At 53.0% G+C, this 17646-nt stretch overlaps 3 protein-coding genes across 19 annotated transcripts in view; 1 reads left to right on the plus strand and 2 right to left on the minus strand.

Annotated features, from left to right (window-relative positions):
• The window catches only part of EWSR1 (EWS RNA binding protein 1), a 39034-nt gene extending 37664 nt beyond the window's left edge, over positions 1-1370 (minus strand). For 3 of the 5 annotated variants that reach the window (XM_053588821.1, XM_053588818.1, XM_053588822.1), the window contains exon 1: positions 1235-1316. In XM_053588821.1, coding sequence (XP_053444796.1) covers positions 1235-1247 — 13 coding nt within the window. In that variant the 5' untranslated portion in view covers positions 1248-1316. Of the gene's footprint in view, positions 1-1234 lie in introns of all 5 variants that reach the window. The other 2 variants (XM_053588817.1, XM_053588816.1) reach the window with 1 other exon arrangement.
• Positions 1356-6945, plus strand: RHBDD3 (rhomboid domain containing 3). 7 transcript variants are annotated; one of them, XM_053588836.1, is made up of 7 exons: positions 1356-1373; positions 3151-3209; positions 3808-3987; positions 4752-5135; positions 6006-6168; positions 6249-6524; positions 6618-6945. In XM_053588836.1, the coding sequence occupies exons 3-7, from the start codon at positions 3840-3842 to the stop codon at positions 6793-6795; spliced, it is 1149 nt and encodes a 382-aa protein (XP_053444811.1). In that variant the 5' UTR covers positions 1356-1373; positions 3151-3209; positions 3808-3839; the 3' UTR covers positions 6796-6945. The 7 variants fall into 7 exon arrangements, with proteins under 7 accessions (XP_053444811.1, XP_053444808.1, XP_053444806.1 ...); XM_053588833.1 differs by lacking the exon at positions 1356-1373 and adding an exon at positions 1635-2415; XM_053588831.1 differs by lacking the exons at positions 1356-1373; positions 3151-3209 and adding exons at positions 1635-1843; positions 2029-2415.
• Positions 6946-7212: 267 nt separating this feature from the next.
• EMID1 (EMI domain containing 1) overlaps positions 7213-17646 on the minus strand; it is a 52505-nt gene continuing 42071 nt past the window's right edge. Inside the window, exons 15-16 of one of the 7 annotated variants that reach the window (XM_053588826.1) lie at positions 10501-10591; positions 7708-7974 (exon numbers count right to left, since the gene is read on the minus strand). In XM_053588826.1, coding sequence (XP_053444801.1) covers positions 7847-7974; positions 10501-10591 — 219 coding nt within the window. In that variant the 3' untranslated portion in view covers positions 7708-7846. Of the gene's footprint in view, positions 7978-10500; positions 10592-11514; positions 11600-17646 lie in introns of those variants that run through there. The other 6 variants (XM_053588825.1, XM_053588828.1, XM_053588827.1 and 3 more) reach the window with 6 other exon arrangements.

A 17646-nucleotide genomic window follows, 5' to 3' on the forward strand; every position in this document is an offset into this window, starting at 1 on the left:
GTCTTCTCTAGCATCTTCTCCCACTGTCTCTAAGGCCTGGAGCCAGGCGGCCTAAGAACACCTACCCCTTCCAGGCAAAAATGCTCCACCTCGCTAACCACGGTGGGTTAGAGTCCCAGATGGGTTAGAGTCCTAGCGGGCCGCAAACCGCGGGGGGACGGTTGGCCGCGCTCTTCAACACTCCAGCAGTAAGGACACCGCTTGTCCCCCGCATTCTAGAGCCCCCACCCGGGCTTTCTTTCAAATTCACCACTCGCCTTCTTTGCCTCTCCTCTCGGTCGGCGAAATAAACAAGCCTGCCGGCCTAAGGCGGGCGGGCGGACGGACGTGCGAAACGACTGCTTAAGCATAATTCAAACGCCGGCCCGGCCTTTTGTTCCTCCTAGGTCACAGAGGCCAGAAATTTCTTTCTGCAAGGATTTCTGGTCTCTCGATCCAGGCTGACCTTATTATACAACGGATGTCCCTCGGCGTTTGCAGAAAAAGGGCCCTGGGAAGCCAAGTAATTACTTTTTAGAGAAAAAAGGAGGTGGGGGTTAACAACGATAAAAACCGAAAAGCCCAAGGACACGGTAAATTAGGGGGCCCTACAGGGGGTGCACAAATTCAGTCTACAAGTCCGGCTTGGAGCTAGAAGCCGACCAGGCCGTAAAGATGACGGGGCTCCAGCTGATAGGCCGGCGCCCCTCGGCTCGCAAATCCGTGATGCCCTTTTTGTTTATTTGCTTTTTCCCTTTGGGTTTCTCAGGGAAAAAGAGTCGCCCTCGGGGTAGGGCTAGATGCCTGAACACCGGGAAGGGAGCGTCACAGAGGCAGCAGGCCCGCAGTTTCTCCAGCTGCCTTCCGGGCTCTCCCGCCGGTTTCGGGGGGACCGGCCCAAAGCCCGGACCGATACCCCCCGCCTCACGCGGGGCCGCGGAGGCCACAGGCTCCGCCCACGTGGCGGGCTGCCCGCAGCGCGGGGCTCGACGACCGCCGCACAATGGAGACCAAAACAGGCCCCCCGCGCCCCCACCGCCGCAAGCCCCCCGCGCGCCGGAAGGTTCCAGAATCGGCTCGCCCGGTGGGGGGAGGGGAGGGAAACGCGGGTCCCTGAACTCGTCGAACCGCGGCGGGTACCTCAAACCCTTCTGGGCAACTCCACTTATTCGTCCCCACCACCCCTAGAGATAAGTGGCCCCTCGTTTGGGCGTCCCGGCTGTCGCCAGCACGACCGCAGTTCCACCACACTTACCCGTGGACGCCATTTTCTCTCCTTCCTCCTCGTTCTCTCAACGTCCGTCTCCCTCTCGCTTTCCCTCTAGGCGCCGCACTGCGCAGGCGCAAAACCCGCAACCTCGGGCGCTACCATCGGGCCAGGCCACGGGGGTGCGGTAAGGAACGATGCACCACTGCTTTTTCGTTCTTCACATCCGCAGCTCTAGTTCCAATCCTCTCTAAAGAGCGGGGGACGCGATTCTCGGCCCAAAATAGCACCTAAGGGGCCTCAGCATTGGGTAATGGATCTCGGTGAAGCCGGAGCGATTCTCTACACGAAGCTAGGTGGTTTGGAGTGGTTACGTCCGCTGGCTCTAAGGGACCGTCTCTGAAGAGTCTTCCCTGGAGGGAAACGGAGACTGGCGGAAGGGCTGGGGGAAGGGACCCAGGCCTAGAACAACTGCTGACTAATCGGCTGGCGGCGGGGGTGGTGGTAGGGAGGTGGCACGCCGGCCAGAGGGCCGGGGTCATGCGTCTAGGTGTACGCTGAAGGGGTTCAGGGTTCCCGGGTCGCGGTCTGGAGATAAAGTCCCGACTCCCAGCCGCGATCCCCGCCTGGCCTTCGGGGTGGGGGGCGCGCTCCGCAGTGAGTACCCCGGACGCGTGGCCGGGGCCGACGGGGGAGGGGGCCGAGGCCGGCCGGCTGGGTGGGAAGCCCCGAACGCCGCTCCGGGCCCCGAGACCTGCCCGCACCCGTCCTCCGCCCCAGTAACGGTCGAGGTTGAGAAGGCCCTTTTAATCTTCCTGTGTCCAATACCTTTGTTTTTACAGAAGGGGAAACTGAGGCCCAAGGAATTTGAGTATCTTTCCAAAATCACAAAGCTGATTTCGACCCAAGCAGACCCTGGGACCCCCCACTCTGCCCACCACCCGGAAGAGTCTTCCTTGTCCTTGTCTTCCCATTCTGTCCTGGCTTCCCAGTAAGATAGGCAGGGCCTGATGGTATAGCCACGGTTTATAGGTTGAAGAAACTGAGGTCCTGAGGGCTCAGGTCCCAGTTCTGAGTGTCCATGCCCAAGTCCTTCACCCTTGCTGAAGTACCTTGGGTTCAGGGGAAATGGTGTGAGGACGCTTGCAGTGGCTGCCTTGGTCCCAGATGCTGCTTCCAGGCAAGGATGCCATCTGCCTACTTTCTTGGATCTCAGCCCAGCCCCCTAGGTGGGTGCCCAGGCCCAGCAAAGGGCAGGGCTCACCCTCAAATCCCTCAGCAGGACCAGGAGCCAAGCTAACCTCTTTCTTGCAGTGAATACACATCAAGCACCAGCTGTGTGCTGGAATAACCCTGTGGTACTTGGGGATGAGTTAAAAGGAGCTATTACCCCCAGCTGCCTAGGGAGACAGGCCAACCTGTGTTCATAAGATAAGATTCATGATGTGGGGGGCCAGAGGAGGAGAAGGAGACATTTGGGATGGGCTTCATAGGGTGAGTAGGAGTTTGCCCATTGGAGAGACGGAGGAAAGGACATTTTAGGCAGGGACAGGAGAGCTTTCCTCATTTTTCCTGCAGGAAACTGGTAGATACAGAGAATACCCTTGGCAAGGGACAGATTAAGCACCTTCATGTTTCTCTGGTATCCTGCTTCCTGTCATGAATCAGCCCAGTGGGAGTTCTGGGACAAAGAGTCCTGACCAGGGTTGAAAAAAGTTCCAGTGGGGTATGGGGGACAGGCTCAAGGCAAATGGGAACACAGAGGAGAAAGAGCCTTACTTTGTGGACAAGAAATGGCTGTGTTTGAAGGTCAAAGCTGGGATCAGCAAGGCACTGTTGCCCAGGCTGGTCTTGAACTCCTGGCCTCAAGCAATCCTCCTACCTTGGCCTCCCAGAGCACTGGGATTAGAGGTGTTAATACTGCACCTGGCCAGGAAGAGATTTTCCTAATCCCTATTTTACAGGTGAGGAAGGAGAGGCTCAGAGGTTGGGACATTTGCCTGGGGACACATAGCAGAAAGAGGTAGAGTGAATGCTGGAACCTTTCAGTGCAAAGGGGGCTAGGCCCAGACCCCTTGTACTCTGGGCTGGGGAGGAAGGGAATGTCGCAGTTCCAGATCTCTTAGTATGGCTCAGGGTGTGGGATACCTGCTGCTCCTCCTGCACTCCTGCTCTTCCCCATCAATCAGTGCATTGACTGGCCCCCACTCCTGGTGAAGGGCAGTTAAGGTCATCTGGAGCCTTAAGGCTGGGTACAATGGAGGAGAGATGGAGACAGAAGAGGGCTAGAGATGGTCCTGAATTTGTCCTGGGGGGCTGTGCCCCTCTCTGTGAGAGTCCATGGCCCCATTTCAGCATCCCTTGCCCTGCGCCTCCCACTCAAGACTTCAGGGCCTATCAGGACTCATCTCTTCATGCTTGTCCCCTGTTCCTCCTCATACATAGGCAAAATGACTAGTAAGCACCTGGTTAGGGTCTGAGCTCTATTACAGCCAGGTTGCTGAGTCTGCCTCTCTGGCCTGTTTCCACCTCTGTGAAATGGGGCTGTTAGTAAGGTAGTTGAGAGTGTGTCAGATAAAAGCTGCATTAATGACTATAGTTATGTTTTCCTTTACCCCCAGCACCTGGCACCAGGACCACCCTCAACCAAGCTATGTGTGCCCCAGGCCCCCCTGGCCTCCTGTCCCCGGCACTGCCTCTTGCCTCTTCAGCCCTAATACTGGTGCTGAGCAGCCTGTGGTTGGTGGGGGCTGGCCCCAGCCTCACCCTGGCTCCGGAGCTGCTACTGGACCCCTGGCAGGGTGAGGACCAGCCACATGGACCTTGGAGGAGGCAGGAACTTGCTGTCAGGCCTGAGATCAGTTGGTAGGAGCAGTGTGTATCCTGCTGTGGTCAAGCAGGGATAAGATCCAGTGCCCTGGGGAAGGTTGGCCCTAGACAGGAGTATGCCCAGCTCACCCACAGTCAAGGGAAGACAGGACCCAGCAGAGGAGCCAGCAAGGTGGTGTGGGAACCTGTGAATAGGAATTCCTTTCTGACAGCTTCCCTTGAAACAGGACCTAAGACTTTTAGCTAAGCATGAGGATGGGGAATAGGTTTGGGGAGTTCAAGGAGTGACCCCAGCTGAGCACCTGTGCCCCAATAAGAACAACAGCTCCAGTTTACATTTGAGGAACCCAAATGACTCTCAGAGTGATTTGTCCAAGGTCACACAGCTTGGCGGAATGGGATAGCCCCAGGATTGGAGCAGGCAATCTCATCAGAACTCCTGTTCTTAATAGGGTTAACTGAAGCACCTTCCTGCTGCCTGGGATGTAGTGAGCACTCACTACTAGGTTACTATTGAGAAGATGGAGTGGTGGGTCAGGCTTGTTCTGTTTAATGAAGCACAGTGTTTGGTAGCCCTTAGTCCCCTCTTTCAATGATTAAGTGCCAGTGGTGGGTGGACTGGGTGAGGGCTGGCTGGACAGGTGGCACTGGAATGTAACCCCCAGCCTGGCACACTTGGGCTAGCCTCCGAGGTTGGGGCCTCAAATTTGGCACATAAGTACCTTCTGCCCCCTAGTGCACCGGCTGCTGACCCATGCCCTGGGCCACACGGCCCTGCCAAGCCTGCTCCTGAGCCTGCTGCTTCTACCTGCCCTGGGTTGGCAACAGGAGTGCCACCTGGGCACACTGCGGTTCCTGCACTCCTCCGTCCTGCTTGCCCTGGCCACTGGGCTGCTGGCTATACTGCTGGCAGGCCTTGGGGTGTCCAGCGCAGCTGGTGGCTGTGGATACATGCCTGTGCACCTAGCCATGTTGGCTGGGCAGGGTCACTGCTCTAGACAGCCCCATGGGCTGCTGCCATCATGGCTGCTGCCATGGCTGCTTCTTGCCCTGACCCCGCTGCTCAGCTCTGAGCCACCCTTCCTGCAGCTTCTTTGTGGTCTCCTTGCTGGCCTGGCCTGTATCCTTTGCCTGAGTCCAGGGCCTGTCGGGACGTGTAGGTTCTGTGAGTGCCTGGAAAGGAAGTGGGACAGTGGAGTGAGGTCTGAGCAATGCCAGGATGCTGTGCACACATTGGAGGAGCACCTCTGAGTCCTCCTTTGGGCCACGCTCTGGGTTGGGGACTAGGAGCTCATGGCCAGGTGGAGGTGCCAATTACAACTTAAAGGGCTTTGGGGAAGCCTTGGAGGACTGAGGTGGCACACACTTGGACTTCCATGCAAGAGGAGGGCGTTCAGTGAAGAGAAGTAAAAAGAGTGGGCAGATGGTACAAAGGCTAGGGCTGGGGGCAGGCAGGGACTTTGGAAAGGGAGAGGCAGTGATACGTGGCCAGGAGTGCAGGTGGCTTAAACACAGACTTTTGTTCCCAAGATGCTTAATACCAGTCAGGGGAAACACTGCCAACGAAAATAGGCTGACCCCTTACAGTTGTGGCTTTCAAGGGAGGCGTCTGTCTTGGATTGGGGACACCAGCTGCCCAGGCCTGTCTGAATGAGGAGCACATTGGCCTGGCTGAAGGTGAAAGGGGGCTTGGGAGAAGTCACAGACCTCATCAGGCACACAGAGCTCTGGAAGAGTGGGTCAGGGGTGGGGGAAGCAGGGGATGAGCTCAGGGTTTGGGGTGAGGCACATTTAGGTGTGCCAGGTCCCTTTTCCTCTCTGAGCCTCCACTGCTGACCAGGAGGATGCTGTTGCTTATTGGGCTGTCGTGAAGAGACACAAGGGAATGGCCAGCACGTGCCATTCGTACAGCGGGGCTGGCATGCAGTGTGGGCCTACCTCTGGCCAGTTTTGGTTTTCCTTGACCAGCTGCCCTGCCCTGGGCAGACAGATGCCACTGGGGCCTTCCAGTGGCTGGAGCTCTCAGAACAGTGGCTGCAGGCGCTTCAGGAGGGCATCTTGTGCCGGACCCTGGCAGTGTGCTGGCCACTGAGGCTCTTTCCCACCTTGGGCAGCCTGGCTGAGCTGCCTGTCACTGATCCTGCCAGAGTGAGGTGAGGATGACACTGGTGACACTGGCCTAGCTGTGGATGCTGGGGCAGCGCCACATTCAGGCTCTCTTCTGCTCCTCCAGGCCACCCATCCCCAGACCTCCTTATGTGGCCTCCCCTGGCCTCTGGTCCCAAAGTGAAGGCTTAGCCATGTTCCCACCGGGCCTGAGACCTGTACAGCCGACCTGGGAGGGCTCCTCAGTGGGCCTGGCCTGGGCTGCAGCGAACTGCTCCCCAGGGACTCCACTGTGGGCAGCCCTGGAAGAACAGATGCTACAGGAAGGGATCCAGGCTTCACTCCTTGATGGGTCAGCCCAGGGCCCACCATGGCTTCCCAAGTCCTCTGTCTCCTCTCTGCGGTAAGGTGGGGTAGGCAGGGATGGGGTACTCTGGTGGGGGGGCTGGAGGTGGCCTTGACACTCTCTCCTTGCCCCCCCAATTCCCCCTCACAGGCTACAGCAGCTGGAGCGCATGGGTTTCCCCACGGAGCAGGCAGTGGTGGCACTCGCAGCCACAGGCCGTGTGGAGGGTGCAGTGTCACTGCTGGTTGGGGGGCAGGTGGGCACAGAGGCCCTGGTAACTGAGGGGAAACGTGGGCCTGCCCATCCTGAGGGCCCTGGGCCCCCATAGCCCAGGCAGAGGGCAGGAGCACCAGGCCCTTTGGCCTGTGGGTAGGTAGTCTGAGGGCCATAGGGGTATGGAGGCACTCTGGGGGCAGGATTGGTCCCCCAGCATTGTTGCCCTGGTACTATTTAGAATAAAAATCCATTTGATTTTCAACCTGGACCTCTTTGGAGGTAGTAGTTGTGTCTGACTCCTCTGTGTTGGAATTAATGAATGAGTGAACAACGAATGAACAGTTGTGGGAGAGCTGCTCCTTGATGTCCAGAGACACGGTTCTTGCCCTGCACTGTACAGCCTCTTCCTCCAGGAGGCTGTGTTGCCAGCACAGAGCACTGTTCCCTGCTTGTTTCCGGCTAATTTCTGCCCATCCTGTCCTCAGCTTGGACAGCCCTTCTCAGCTGCCCCCATCTGAGCACACATTGAGACCAGGCTAGGTGAGATCAGGTGAGGGCTTTTATTGGACAGGACATAGCCACCTCCTGATCTGTCACACATGCTGATGGGAGCAAATGGCCCCTTCCTCTCCATGTCCCCACCCTCCCACCGGGCCACTGGGGAAGGACTGGGGGCAGAAATGAGGTGAGGACCCCCCATAATCCAGTCAAGGACAAGGACGAGGCAGCCTGACCTCAGGGTTGAGAACCCAGCATTGGAAATTAGGTGGGTTGCAGGGGCACTCCCCACTGTTTGGCTGGGGAAGAGGCCCCTTCTGGTCATTCGCTTCTGGCTCCCTACTTCCTAGTGTCTTTGGGGATGGGTACATAGCTGATGAGAAGATAAGGAGACTTTGACTTTGAAGGCTCACATCACCTCTTTTCACACAGGGAAACTGAGGCCCAGGCCTCACCTCTTATCTGTAGCTTGGGCCCTTGTCCCTGCTCAGCCTCATATGTATGTGAGGTGCCAGGACCAAGACCTGTCCACCCCTAAGACGTGGATGGCAGAAGAGACCCTGAGGATGTTAATAAATACCGACAGGCGGTCCCTGGAGGCAGCTGGCTGAGTCCAGGCTAGGATGGGAAGCCTGGCCTGATCCACCCCAGGGGCCGCACCGCCCTCAGCCTCTCTCATTCCGGCTCCTAGGGGCCACGATCCGGTAGTTGGCTGTGTGTCCTCCCCTCTTGCCCCGAAGGAGGCTGGGGGTCCCTGTGCCAGCAGGGCCTGCCCCAGACCCCAGCTCTGGTTCTGCTGGAGGGAAGGAGAAGGAGAAAGGCTGTGTTAGGGGGTCCATATGGGGTGCTCACCTCCTCTTGGCCCTCTGGGGGGGTGGAAGGACACGGTAATCTACCTGCTCTCTGGGAGCAGAGCTGTAGGAAAGAAGAGGGTCTGCAGGCTGGTTAGTGCCTCCCACCAGGACTTAGCCCCACAATCCAGTGAGAGCTCTCAGGGTATTTATAGTTCATTTCTGCTTTGTCAAGTGGGGTAACCAGATCCATTATATTTATGAAGTGTTTAGTACATAGCAAAGACTCCATTAAAAAGTATAGTTCTTTTTATCTATTCCTCATTTGGGGGTGGAGGTGTATCCTGAATCGTCCTCATTTTGTAGGTAGGTAAACTGAGCTAGGGAACAGACCCACTTGGGCTAGGCTACCCATTGGGGGAAAAGGCTCAGGAGGTTCCAGGTTAGACTCTGCCACTAACCTCTACTGACCACTAAACACTACCATACAACTTTGGGGAAGGTCAGTGTGGCCTTGACCCAAGACTCCTGCATGTCTGGTCATTATGAGTTTGCTATGAGATGCTATACTGACACAATCAATTTCAGGGCCCTCAATTTCTTCTGGATCCCACTTAGTGCCTGGCTGAGTGGTGGTATAAGCAAACCTTTATTGACGGAGTGAAAGAAGCCAGAACTTAATAAAGGAGAGACCTAGGGTGGACCTTTCTGCTTTCCCTATGACCTTAAGGGAGCCATATGAGCCCTCTGAACCTCTGTTTCTTCATCTGTAAAATGGGCATGGTTTTGCCCACCTGGTGTCAAACAACGTAACTCCCTCAGCCACGGTGGGCCAGACATGTGGTAGCTGTTATTATCTTCTTGGGGTAGATATTATCTTAATGGGGTAGCTGATATTATCTTCTTTATTGATTTTAACCTAAATGTGAACCCCATCTGGGTCTTTAGTTAGCACCTGCTGTGTATGCTGGGCCAACTGGGAGTGTCCTAGCTCTGTTCTTCCCCTCCTGCATCTCTCCCTCCAGACTCCAACCCAAGATCAAGGGGCCACTCTCCCAGGCTCATGGCCACTGACAGTGGGCATGAGCTTTCCCAGGTACCTGGCACTTCCTCCCTATCCTGTCAGAGACAGAGCCAGCTGAAGGCAAGGAGAGAGAGATCCAGGGCCACAGTGGCCCAAATGTGTCCTGTCTAGCTCCTGCCCCAATCCTGCCAGGAGAGGAGGTAAGGCACACCTAAAAAAGTACTGAAAGACCAAGATTTGGTCCTTGGTCCCTCCCTATAAGAGGGGAGGTGGTCTGGGAGATGGTTGATGTTTCTAGAGGTTAGAGAAGCCATGGGCATGGTGGGAGGAGCTTTCAGACACTACACACTTTCCAACCTCTAGGCTTCTGCTTATATGAGACACTGCAATAGCTGTCCTTCCTACTCCGTCACCTGGCCCACTCACAGGAGTCTTCTAGAACTCCATGCCAATGTCTCCTTTGCCAAGGAGACTTCTCCAGCCCCCCATGAGAAGTGACTGCTCCTCATTCACATCCTCTGGTGCTCCCATAGGCCTTTCCCTGCCACTCAGCAGGCAGCTCCCCAAGGCAGGGACCTATCTGGTCTCAAGGGCCTCAGCACCAACCAGGCCTAGCACTCAGTAGATGTTCCCTGGAAACCTCCTGCTGAACGAAGGAGGGTTGGCTCCAACCTTGACCATGCTTCTTGCCTGGGACCTCTTTCTGTCTGTAAAATAGATTCAAGGTTGGACATGATGTCAAAGTCTCTGTGCACTGATTGATTGCTCAATGAGCTGTGAATAGGGCAGTTGGGTAGGTGATGAATGGAGCCAGCCCCTAGGGTAGCCAATCCTGTCCTCTCTCCAGGGCTAGCCATAGGCTCCAGTTTAATGGGATGAGACCTCTTCAGCCTCAACCCGAGGAGCCAGGCACAGGGGCAGGTACTGCTTACCTGGGGTCTAACCTCCTGTACCCTCCCCAGGTTGCCTTCTAGCACCTTTTCAATCTAGGCCCTACCAGATTCTCCAGCCCCTAGGCTCTTTCTGGTCTCTTGGCCTTTGCCCATGCTGTTCGCTCTCCCCAGATCCTTCCCCTTAGATATCATCTCCAAGAAACTGTCCCTGAGACCCCCTTTGACTTCCCCCAGGCCTGGGCCAGAAGCACTTCTGTATGCCCAAGGCTGTCTGTAGTCACTACACTGTGAGATACTTCCCCTTGGGTTTCCCTGCCAGTGCCAGGGCTCTCCCCAGTTCCCTATCCTAAGCTCCATGAGGGCAGGGCTGTATCTCTTATTTGGTGAATTCTGTGCCAGTAAGGTGCCTGGCTGAGAGTAGGTGCTCATTCACTTAAGAGCTAGTCACCAGAGCCTTCTCTATGCCAGGCACCATCTGTTGGACGTATGGAAGGATGAAGAGTAAATGTTCATTGGTCTGGACAAGCATTGGAAGGCGCCTTCCGCAAGCCTAGGCCCTTCCCAGGCCTTTCCTGGAAGGGGCTATCCCTGCCTGCCCACCCTGCCATTACCTGGCCAGATGATGGCTTCCAGCAGGGTGACTCGTCTGGCCAGGAGCTCCAGCTGAGCCTGCTGCTGCAGGAAGCTCTGTAAGCTAGGAGCCTGATGGGAGATCGAGAAGAGCAGACGGTGCGAGTCTGGCCTCCAAGGGCTGGGCTGGGGAGGACGGGAGGGCACTGCTAGCTGGCTTCAGGGCAGGAGTGTGGGTGTGACTCTCTATTGAGACCTCAATCTCCACTTCTAAAGTGGGGACAGGGCTTGCCTGGCTCCTCAAGTGACCAGGTAAGTGGGGGATTGTTGGGTGAATGCCTGGGGTCTCTCTGGCCCTCAAAGGGACCTGCAGAGCCAGTTAGGAGGATCAAAGGGGGAACTGTAAGGGAGATACTTGAGGCTAGGGAAGTCTGCCCTGTGAGAGCTTCTGGGGGCTTATGAGGCAGGAAGGTCAGAACTAGCAGGTGGTCCCCCCGGGACCTGAGCTGGGCTCTGTTACCTACAGCTTCCTATACTTCTGGAGTCTAGCTCCACGGTCTACTGTCCTAAGGGCCTAGAGACTGACTCTCCTGATTTTTCTAGAGCTGGAAGCCTGGGTCCCTCACCCATAATCTTGCTGTGGGCCTGGGCTCTGACTTCATTACCTACAATTCCGTGTACTATGGGAGTCTGGCTCTGTCACCCATAGTCCCCTGTGGGTCTGGAGTTTGGGTCAAGTGCTTGTAATTTTTTCCAAACTCAAAATCTGTCATCCCTTGTTCCTTGCAGGCCTGGAAACCACACTACCCACAATGCCTGGATGCTGAGGTCTGACCACTGTGGTGGATCCCCCACCTGTGGAGGAGGGGACCAGTCATTGCAGGCCAAGTAGTCATGGCTTCTCAGGCCCACACTTGGCTGGGGCACAAGAAGGTGCCACACTGCACCTTCTGCAGCCTCATGACTTGGCTCAGGCCAGTTCTACCCCAGGAGGACTTGGGGAAGGCTGGCAGGCAGGGGCTGGGCTGTCTGTCCGCCTGTCTGTCTCTACTCACCATAGAGCCCAATCATTGTTTCCAAGATTAAAACCCTCTCAGCTAAAATCTTCAAAGCCTCGCGTAGTTGGTGCAACCCCTCCCCCTGTGGAGGAAAGAGACAGATGCAGCCGTGAAGGGGGCTGGGGAGAGGGCCCTGCAAAGCCTGTTGGTGGCCCATGCCCCACCCGGGACATGCACCTGCAGCCCTGCACCACTTGCCACAGCCCAGGACCCATGGACAGCCAGAACAAGACCAAGAGAGGATAGGAGGGGAGTAAGGCAGGCGGAAGCAACTCCTGAAAGACCTCTCAGAAAGTCCCACTGGATCAGGCTGGCTGCTCTTTCCCTACACCACTGAAAATCCTGTCGTGGAAGGCAGATCCAATCTGCAGGGCCAGAGTGGCTGCCCACAGCCTGCCACGAAACCTGTTCCAGAGGCTGCCACAGGTCCACCCATCCTCCAATCTTTGTCACCCAGGACTAGCTGCTCTCCAATCACTTGCACAATTCCTGCCAGATCCCTGGGCCATCTATGCTCTTATTTACTTCATATTCTTTACCTTCACGCTTTGCCATAAATTACCACATTAACTTCACCCTAATTAGCTTTATTAGTGTTATCAGGCTAGTTACCAATATTTTCATTTGTACCAAAATGAATATACAGATGCTGCTTTTCAAAGGGGTTACATCCTGATAAACCCATCGTGTGTTGAAAATAGTTAAGTCAAAAGTACAGTGGGCTTATTTAGATGTAGCCCCATTGCAAACCAAGAAGCATACTGAACACCTATCATTTTCACACTATTATAAAGTCGAAAAATCATTGAGTCGAACCATCATACATCATGGACTGTCATTATGTGAGTGAAATTAGAAAATGAGTTGCATTACTGTCAGGGAAACTGTGCTTGAAACACAAGCAAACCTGAGGCTTAAGCCCAGCACCCCTTCCCTAACCCTTTTCACTTTGGGATCTCTCCGTGGAAAATAGCACTCAGCCCTCGCAGAGCTTAGACTATGCCAGGTCTGTATTTTGGCACATATTGGTGCCTTACCCACAGCCCAGCCTTCTCCTTATATTGGCACCAGTCTGCTTGGTGCGTTTCTCCATGTCTCTGGTCCCAGGTCCCCAGGCTATGGCAGTGGGCCCACAAAGACCCTCCTTTAAGCCCACTCACCACTCCACAAGCAGTGCCAGCTGCTGCCCAAGGCTCAGCCATGTGTCTGTTCTTTCCTTCCCCGGCATGGGGTCTATGGTCTTGCCGGCATTCTACACTCCCTCAGTCTTTCTTCTTTCCTAGTCCATATACCAAAGCTATTTCTGGAATGTACAAATTTCAATTCCAACAGAGCACCAGGATGGAAAATAGAACTACCCCGGCCCTGACAACATCTGGAGGTCTCTCTGGGCATCCTTCACTCGTACAGGTTAAGTGAAGGGATATGTGATATGCGTATTTATACAATTATAATCCATCCCTTTAAGGTGCTCCTTGGATGCTCCCACAAAAACATGGCAACAGCTGAGAGGTCTTCTAACCCATCCATTATGAATGAGCCAGCCCACTTGGCTGTCCCTTGGGATCTAGCTGTCTAGTCCATATCACATGGGATTGGGCTACCTGCAGGCCACTTAATGGAGCCTGAGGGGTCCCAGGGTCACCACAGGCTGCATGCCAAAGTAATCCTTCTTCAAGTATTATAGTAGCAGGATCTAAAAATGGATGACGGGGCGGCGCCTGTGGCTCAGTCGGTAAGGCGCCGGCCCCATATGCCGAGGGTGGCGGGTTCAAACCCAGCCCCGGCCAAACTGCAACAAAAAATAAAAATAGCCGGGCGTTGTGGCGGGCGCCTGTAGTCCCAGCTACTCGGGAGGCTGAGGCAAGAGAATCGCTTAAGCCCAGGAGTTGGAGGTTGCTGTGAGCTGTGTGAGGCCACGGCACTCTACCGAGGGCCATAAAGTGAGACTCTGTCTCTACAAAAAAAAAAAAAAATAAAAAAAAAAAAAATAAAAATGGATGACCTTGGCTCGGTGTCCGTAGCTCAGTGGTTAGGGCACCAGCCACATACACTGAGGCAGGCTGGTTCGAACCTGGCCCGGGCCTACTAAAGAACAATGACAACTCCAACAACAGAAAAATAGCCAGGCCTTATGGCGGGCGCCTATAGTCCCAGCTACTTGTGAGGCTGAGGCAAGAGAATTGCTTAAGCCCAAGAGGTGGAGGTTGCTGTAAGCTGTGATGCTACAGCAGTCTACTGAGGGGGACATAATGAGACTTGGTCTCAAAAATAAATAAAATAAACAAATAAAAATGGATGACCTTCAAAAATTCCATGAAGCCATTCCTGGCTTGCACAAGGGCACAAGCTGGCATCATGAACCTTCTAACAAGGCACAGTAAAAGGGCACCCACCCAGCTTGGCACCCGTAGCCCAGTGGTTAGGGCACTGGCCACACGTACTGGGGCTGGTGGGTTCGAACCTGGCCAGGGCCTTCTAAACAATGACAATGATAACAAACTAACAAAAAAAAAACCCAAATCCGAAAAACAGATGTAGTGGTGGGCGCCTGTAGTCCCAGCTACTAGGAGGCTGAGGGAAGAGAATCACTTAAGCCCAAGAGTTGGAGGTTGCTATGAGCTGTGATGCCATGGCACTCTACCAAGGTAAGACTCTGTCTCGGAAAAAAAAAAAAAAAAAAAAAGGCACCCACTGTGGGCAACAGAGAAATACTGTCTCTACAATTAGCCGGGCGTGGTGGCACATGCTGATAGTCCCAGCTACTTAGAAGGCTGAGGCAGAAGGATCTCTTGGGCCCAGGAGTTGGAGGTTACAGCAAGCTATAAATCCCCCCACAGACGATGACATATTTAACCTGCACTCATCATGAAAAAACAATTAGACAAATTGAAGGAACTACCTGGGGTCTTTTCACAAAAAGGCAGTCAAGAGAAGAAGAAAAGAGCAGAGGCCTGTTCTAGATGAGTAGAGACTAGAGAAGTGACAACCAAATGAGCTTTAAAAGGCATCTTGGGGACAAATGGTAAAACTTACATGTAAGTCACCTATTAAATGGCATCATTATACTGAATAAATGTTAGCTTTCTTAGGTGTGACAGTGGTAGTGCAGTTATTTGGGAGAATGTCCATATTCCTTTAAGAGGAACACTGAAGTGTTAGGGGAGATTTAGATGAGGTTAGTAGCTTACTTTTACCTTCAAATGAATTAGGAAAAAAGACCTATAAATATATAAAGAAAGAAAGACGGAGCAATTGTGCCAAAATAGTGATATACCACATAATGATGGTTTAGTCAATGACAACCAAACAGCTTGATGACGGTCGCCTAAATTATGAAGGAGGCAAAAATTCCTATTGCCTAGTATTTACTGTATTATACTTTTTTTTTTTGAGACAGAGTCTCACTATGTCACCCTCAGTAGAGTGCTGTGGCATCACAGCTCACAGCAACCTCAAACTCTTAGGGTTAAGCGATTCTTTTGCCTCAGCCTCCCAAGTAGCTGGGACTACAGGTGCCCACCACAATGCCTGGCTATTTTTTGGTTGCAGTTGTCATTGTTGTTTAACAGGCCTGGGCCAGGTTTTAACCTGCCAGCCTTGCTGTATGCGGCTGGTGCCCCATTCACTGAGCTACGGGCACTGAACCTATACTGTATTTTCTTTGTTTCTTACTTTTTTTTTTTTTTAGAGACAGAGTCTCACTTTGTCGCCCTTGGTAGAGTGCCATGGCATCACAGGTAACAGCAACCTCCAAACCTCCAGCTCTTGGGCTTAGGCGATTCTCTTGCTTCAGCCTCCCAAGCAGCTGGGACTACAGGCACCCAGCACAATGCCTGGATATTTTTTTGTTGCAGTTTGGCCGGGGCTGGGTTTGAACCTGCCACCCTCGGTATATGGGGCTGGTGCCTACTCACTGAGCCACAGGCGTCACCTATGCCATATATTCTATTATTGTTTAGAATAGTGTTTTTCAACCTTTTTGATCTCATGGAACACTTAAACCTATGGTTAAACTTCTAAATTATGCTGATTTGGCGGCACCTGTAGCTCAGTGAGTAGGGCTCCAGCTCCATATACCGAGGGTGGAAGGTTTGAACCTGGCCCCAGCCAAACCGCAACAAAAATATAACCGGGCATTGTGGTGGGCACCTGTAGTCCCAGCTAATCAGGAGGGTGAGGCAAGAGAATCGCCTAAGTCCAGGAGTTGGAGGTTGCTGTGAGCTGTGACGCCACAACACTCTACTGAGGGTTACAAAGTAAGACTCTGTCTCTAAAAAAATAAATAAATAAATAAAAATAAATAATGCTGATCAAGGCTCGGCACCTGTAGCTCAGCGGCTAGGGTGCCAGCCACATACATCCAAGTTGGTGGTTTGGAACCCAGCCCGGGCCTGCCAAATGATAATTACAACAACAACAAAAATAGGTGGGTTTGTGGTGGGTGCCTGTAGTCCCAGCCACTTGGGAGGCTGAGGCAAGAGAATTGCTTAAGCTCAAGAGTTTGAGGTTGCTGTGAGCTGTGAAGTCACAGCACTCTACTAAGGGTGACCAAGTGAGACTCTGTCTCAAAAAAGAAAAAACAAACCAAGGATGCTGTTAAACATTCCACAATTCACAGGACAAGCCCCCATAACAAAGATTGTCCAGGTCAAAGTGTCAGTGGGGTCGATATAAAGAAATCCTGCTCTAAGCAATTATTCTTTAGGAATTAAAAATACTCTAATGGGCAGCACCCCAAAGAGTAGGGCGCTGGCCCCAATACTGGAGGTGGTGGGTTCAAACCCGGCCCTGGCCAAAAACTGCAAAAACAACAACAAAAAACTCTACTGCTCCCAGCTATTCGGGGAGCTGAAGCAAGAGAATCACTTAAGCCCGAGAGTTTGAGGTTGCTGTGAGCTGTGACATCACAGCACTCTTCCGAGAGTGACATACTGAGACTCTGTCTCAAAAAAAAAAAAAAAATTGGTTTGGCACCTGTGGCTCAAGCGGCTAAGGCGCCAGCCACATACACCTCAGCTGGCAGGTTCAAATCCAGCCCAGGCCCGCCAAACAACAATAATGGCTGCCACCAAAAAATAGCCGGGTGTTGTGGTAGATGCCTGTAATCCCAGCTACTTGGGAGGCAGAAGCAGGAGAATCGCTTAAGCCCAGGAGTTGGAGGTTGCTGTGAGCTGTAATGCCATGGCACTCTACCCAGGGTGACGGCTTGAGGCTCTGTCTCAAAAAAAAAAAAAAAAATTATGCTGATCAAAAAAAAAAAAAAAAGAGCATGAGGTGGGGCGTGGTGGCCTATGCCTATAACTCCAGCACTCTGGGAGGCTGAGGTAGATAGATTGCTTGAGCTCAGGAGTTCAAAACCAGCCTAAGCAAGAGCAAGACCAAGACCCTGTATCTAATAAAAACAGAAAAATAATTATCCGGGTGTTGTGGTGGATGCCTGTAGTCCCAGCTAATTGGGAGGCTGAGGCAGGAAGATTGCTTGAGCCTAAGTTTGAGGTTGTTGTGAGCTATGATGACAACACAGCACTCTACCCAAGGCGACATAGTGAGACTGTTTCAAAAACAAAAACAAACAAAAAAGAGTAAAAAAAAAGACTATCCTTACTGTGATTTGAACTTGTTTTTTTTTTAAGACACAGTCTCATTATGTCACCCTGGGTAGAGTGCTGTGGCATCACAGCTCACAGCAACCTCAAACTCTTGGGCTCAAGTGATTTTCTTGTCTCAGCCTCCCAAGTAGCTGGAACTACAGATGCCCACCACAAAGCCTAGCTATTTTTAGAGACAAGGTCTCACTCTGGCTAAGGCTGGTCTTGGACTTGTGAGCTATGGCAATCCACTTGCCTTGTCTTCCCAGAGTGCTGGGATTACAGGCATGAGCCACTGCATCCAGCCTGATTTGAACTTCTTTTGAAAATAATTTAATTAATGGTCTTTAAAACTTTTTATGGCCCACAGGTTAAAAATCACTGTTCTAGAGTATATTGCTTCAGTTTATGTATGTAAAAAAGTTAGCTGTAAAACAACCTCTGGTAGGTCTTTCAGGAAGCATTCCAGAATAAGGCATTATGATCATAGGAGATGACAGCTCCATGCATGTAATTGCCCCTGAAGACCTTCCAATAG

The sequence above is a fragment of the Nycticebus coucang genome, chromosome 4, assembly GCF_027406575.1.
Source record: "Nycticebus coucang isolate mNycCou1 chromosome 4, mNycCou1.pri, whole genome shotgun sequence".
NCBI classification, from domain to species: domain Eukaryota; kingdom Metazoa; phylum Chordata; class Mammalia; order Primates; family Lorisidae; genus Nycticebus; species Nycticebus coucang.

Coding starts and splice junctions, on each gene's coding strand:
- RHBDD3 (XM_053588830.1), top strand. CDS start 2,268: ATGCCCAAGTCCTTCACCCTTGCTGAAGTACCTTGGGTTCAGGGGAAA. Junction 5,136..6,005: donor TCTCCTTGCTGGCCTGGCCT/GTATCCTTTGCC, acceptor CTGGGCAGACAG/ATGCCACTGGGGCCTTCCAG. Junction 6,525..6,617: donor TCCTCTGTCTCCTCTCTGCG/GTAAGGTGGGGT, acceptor TCCCCCTCACAG/GCTACAGCAGCTGGAGCGCA.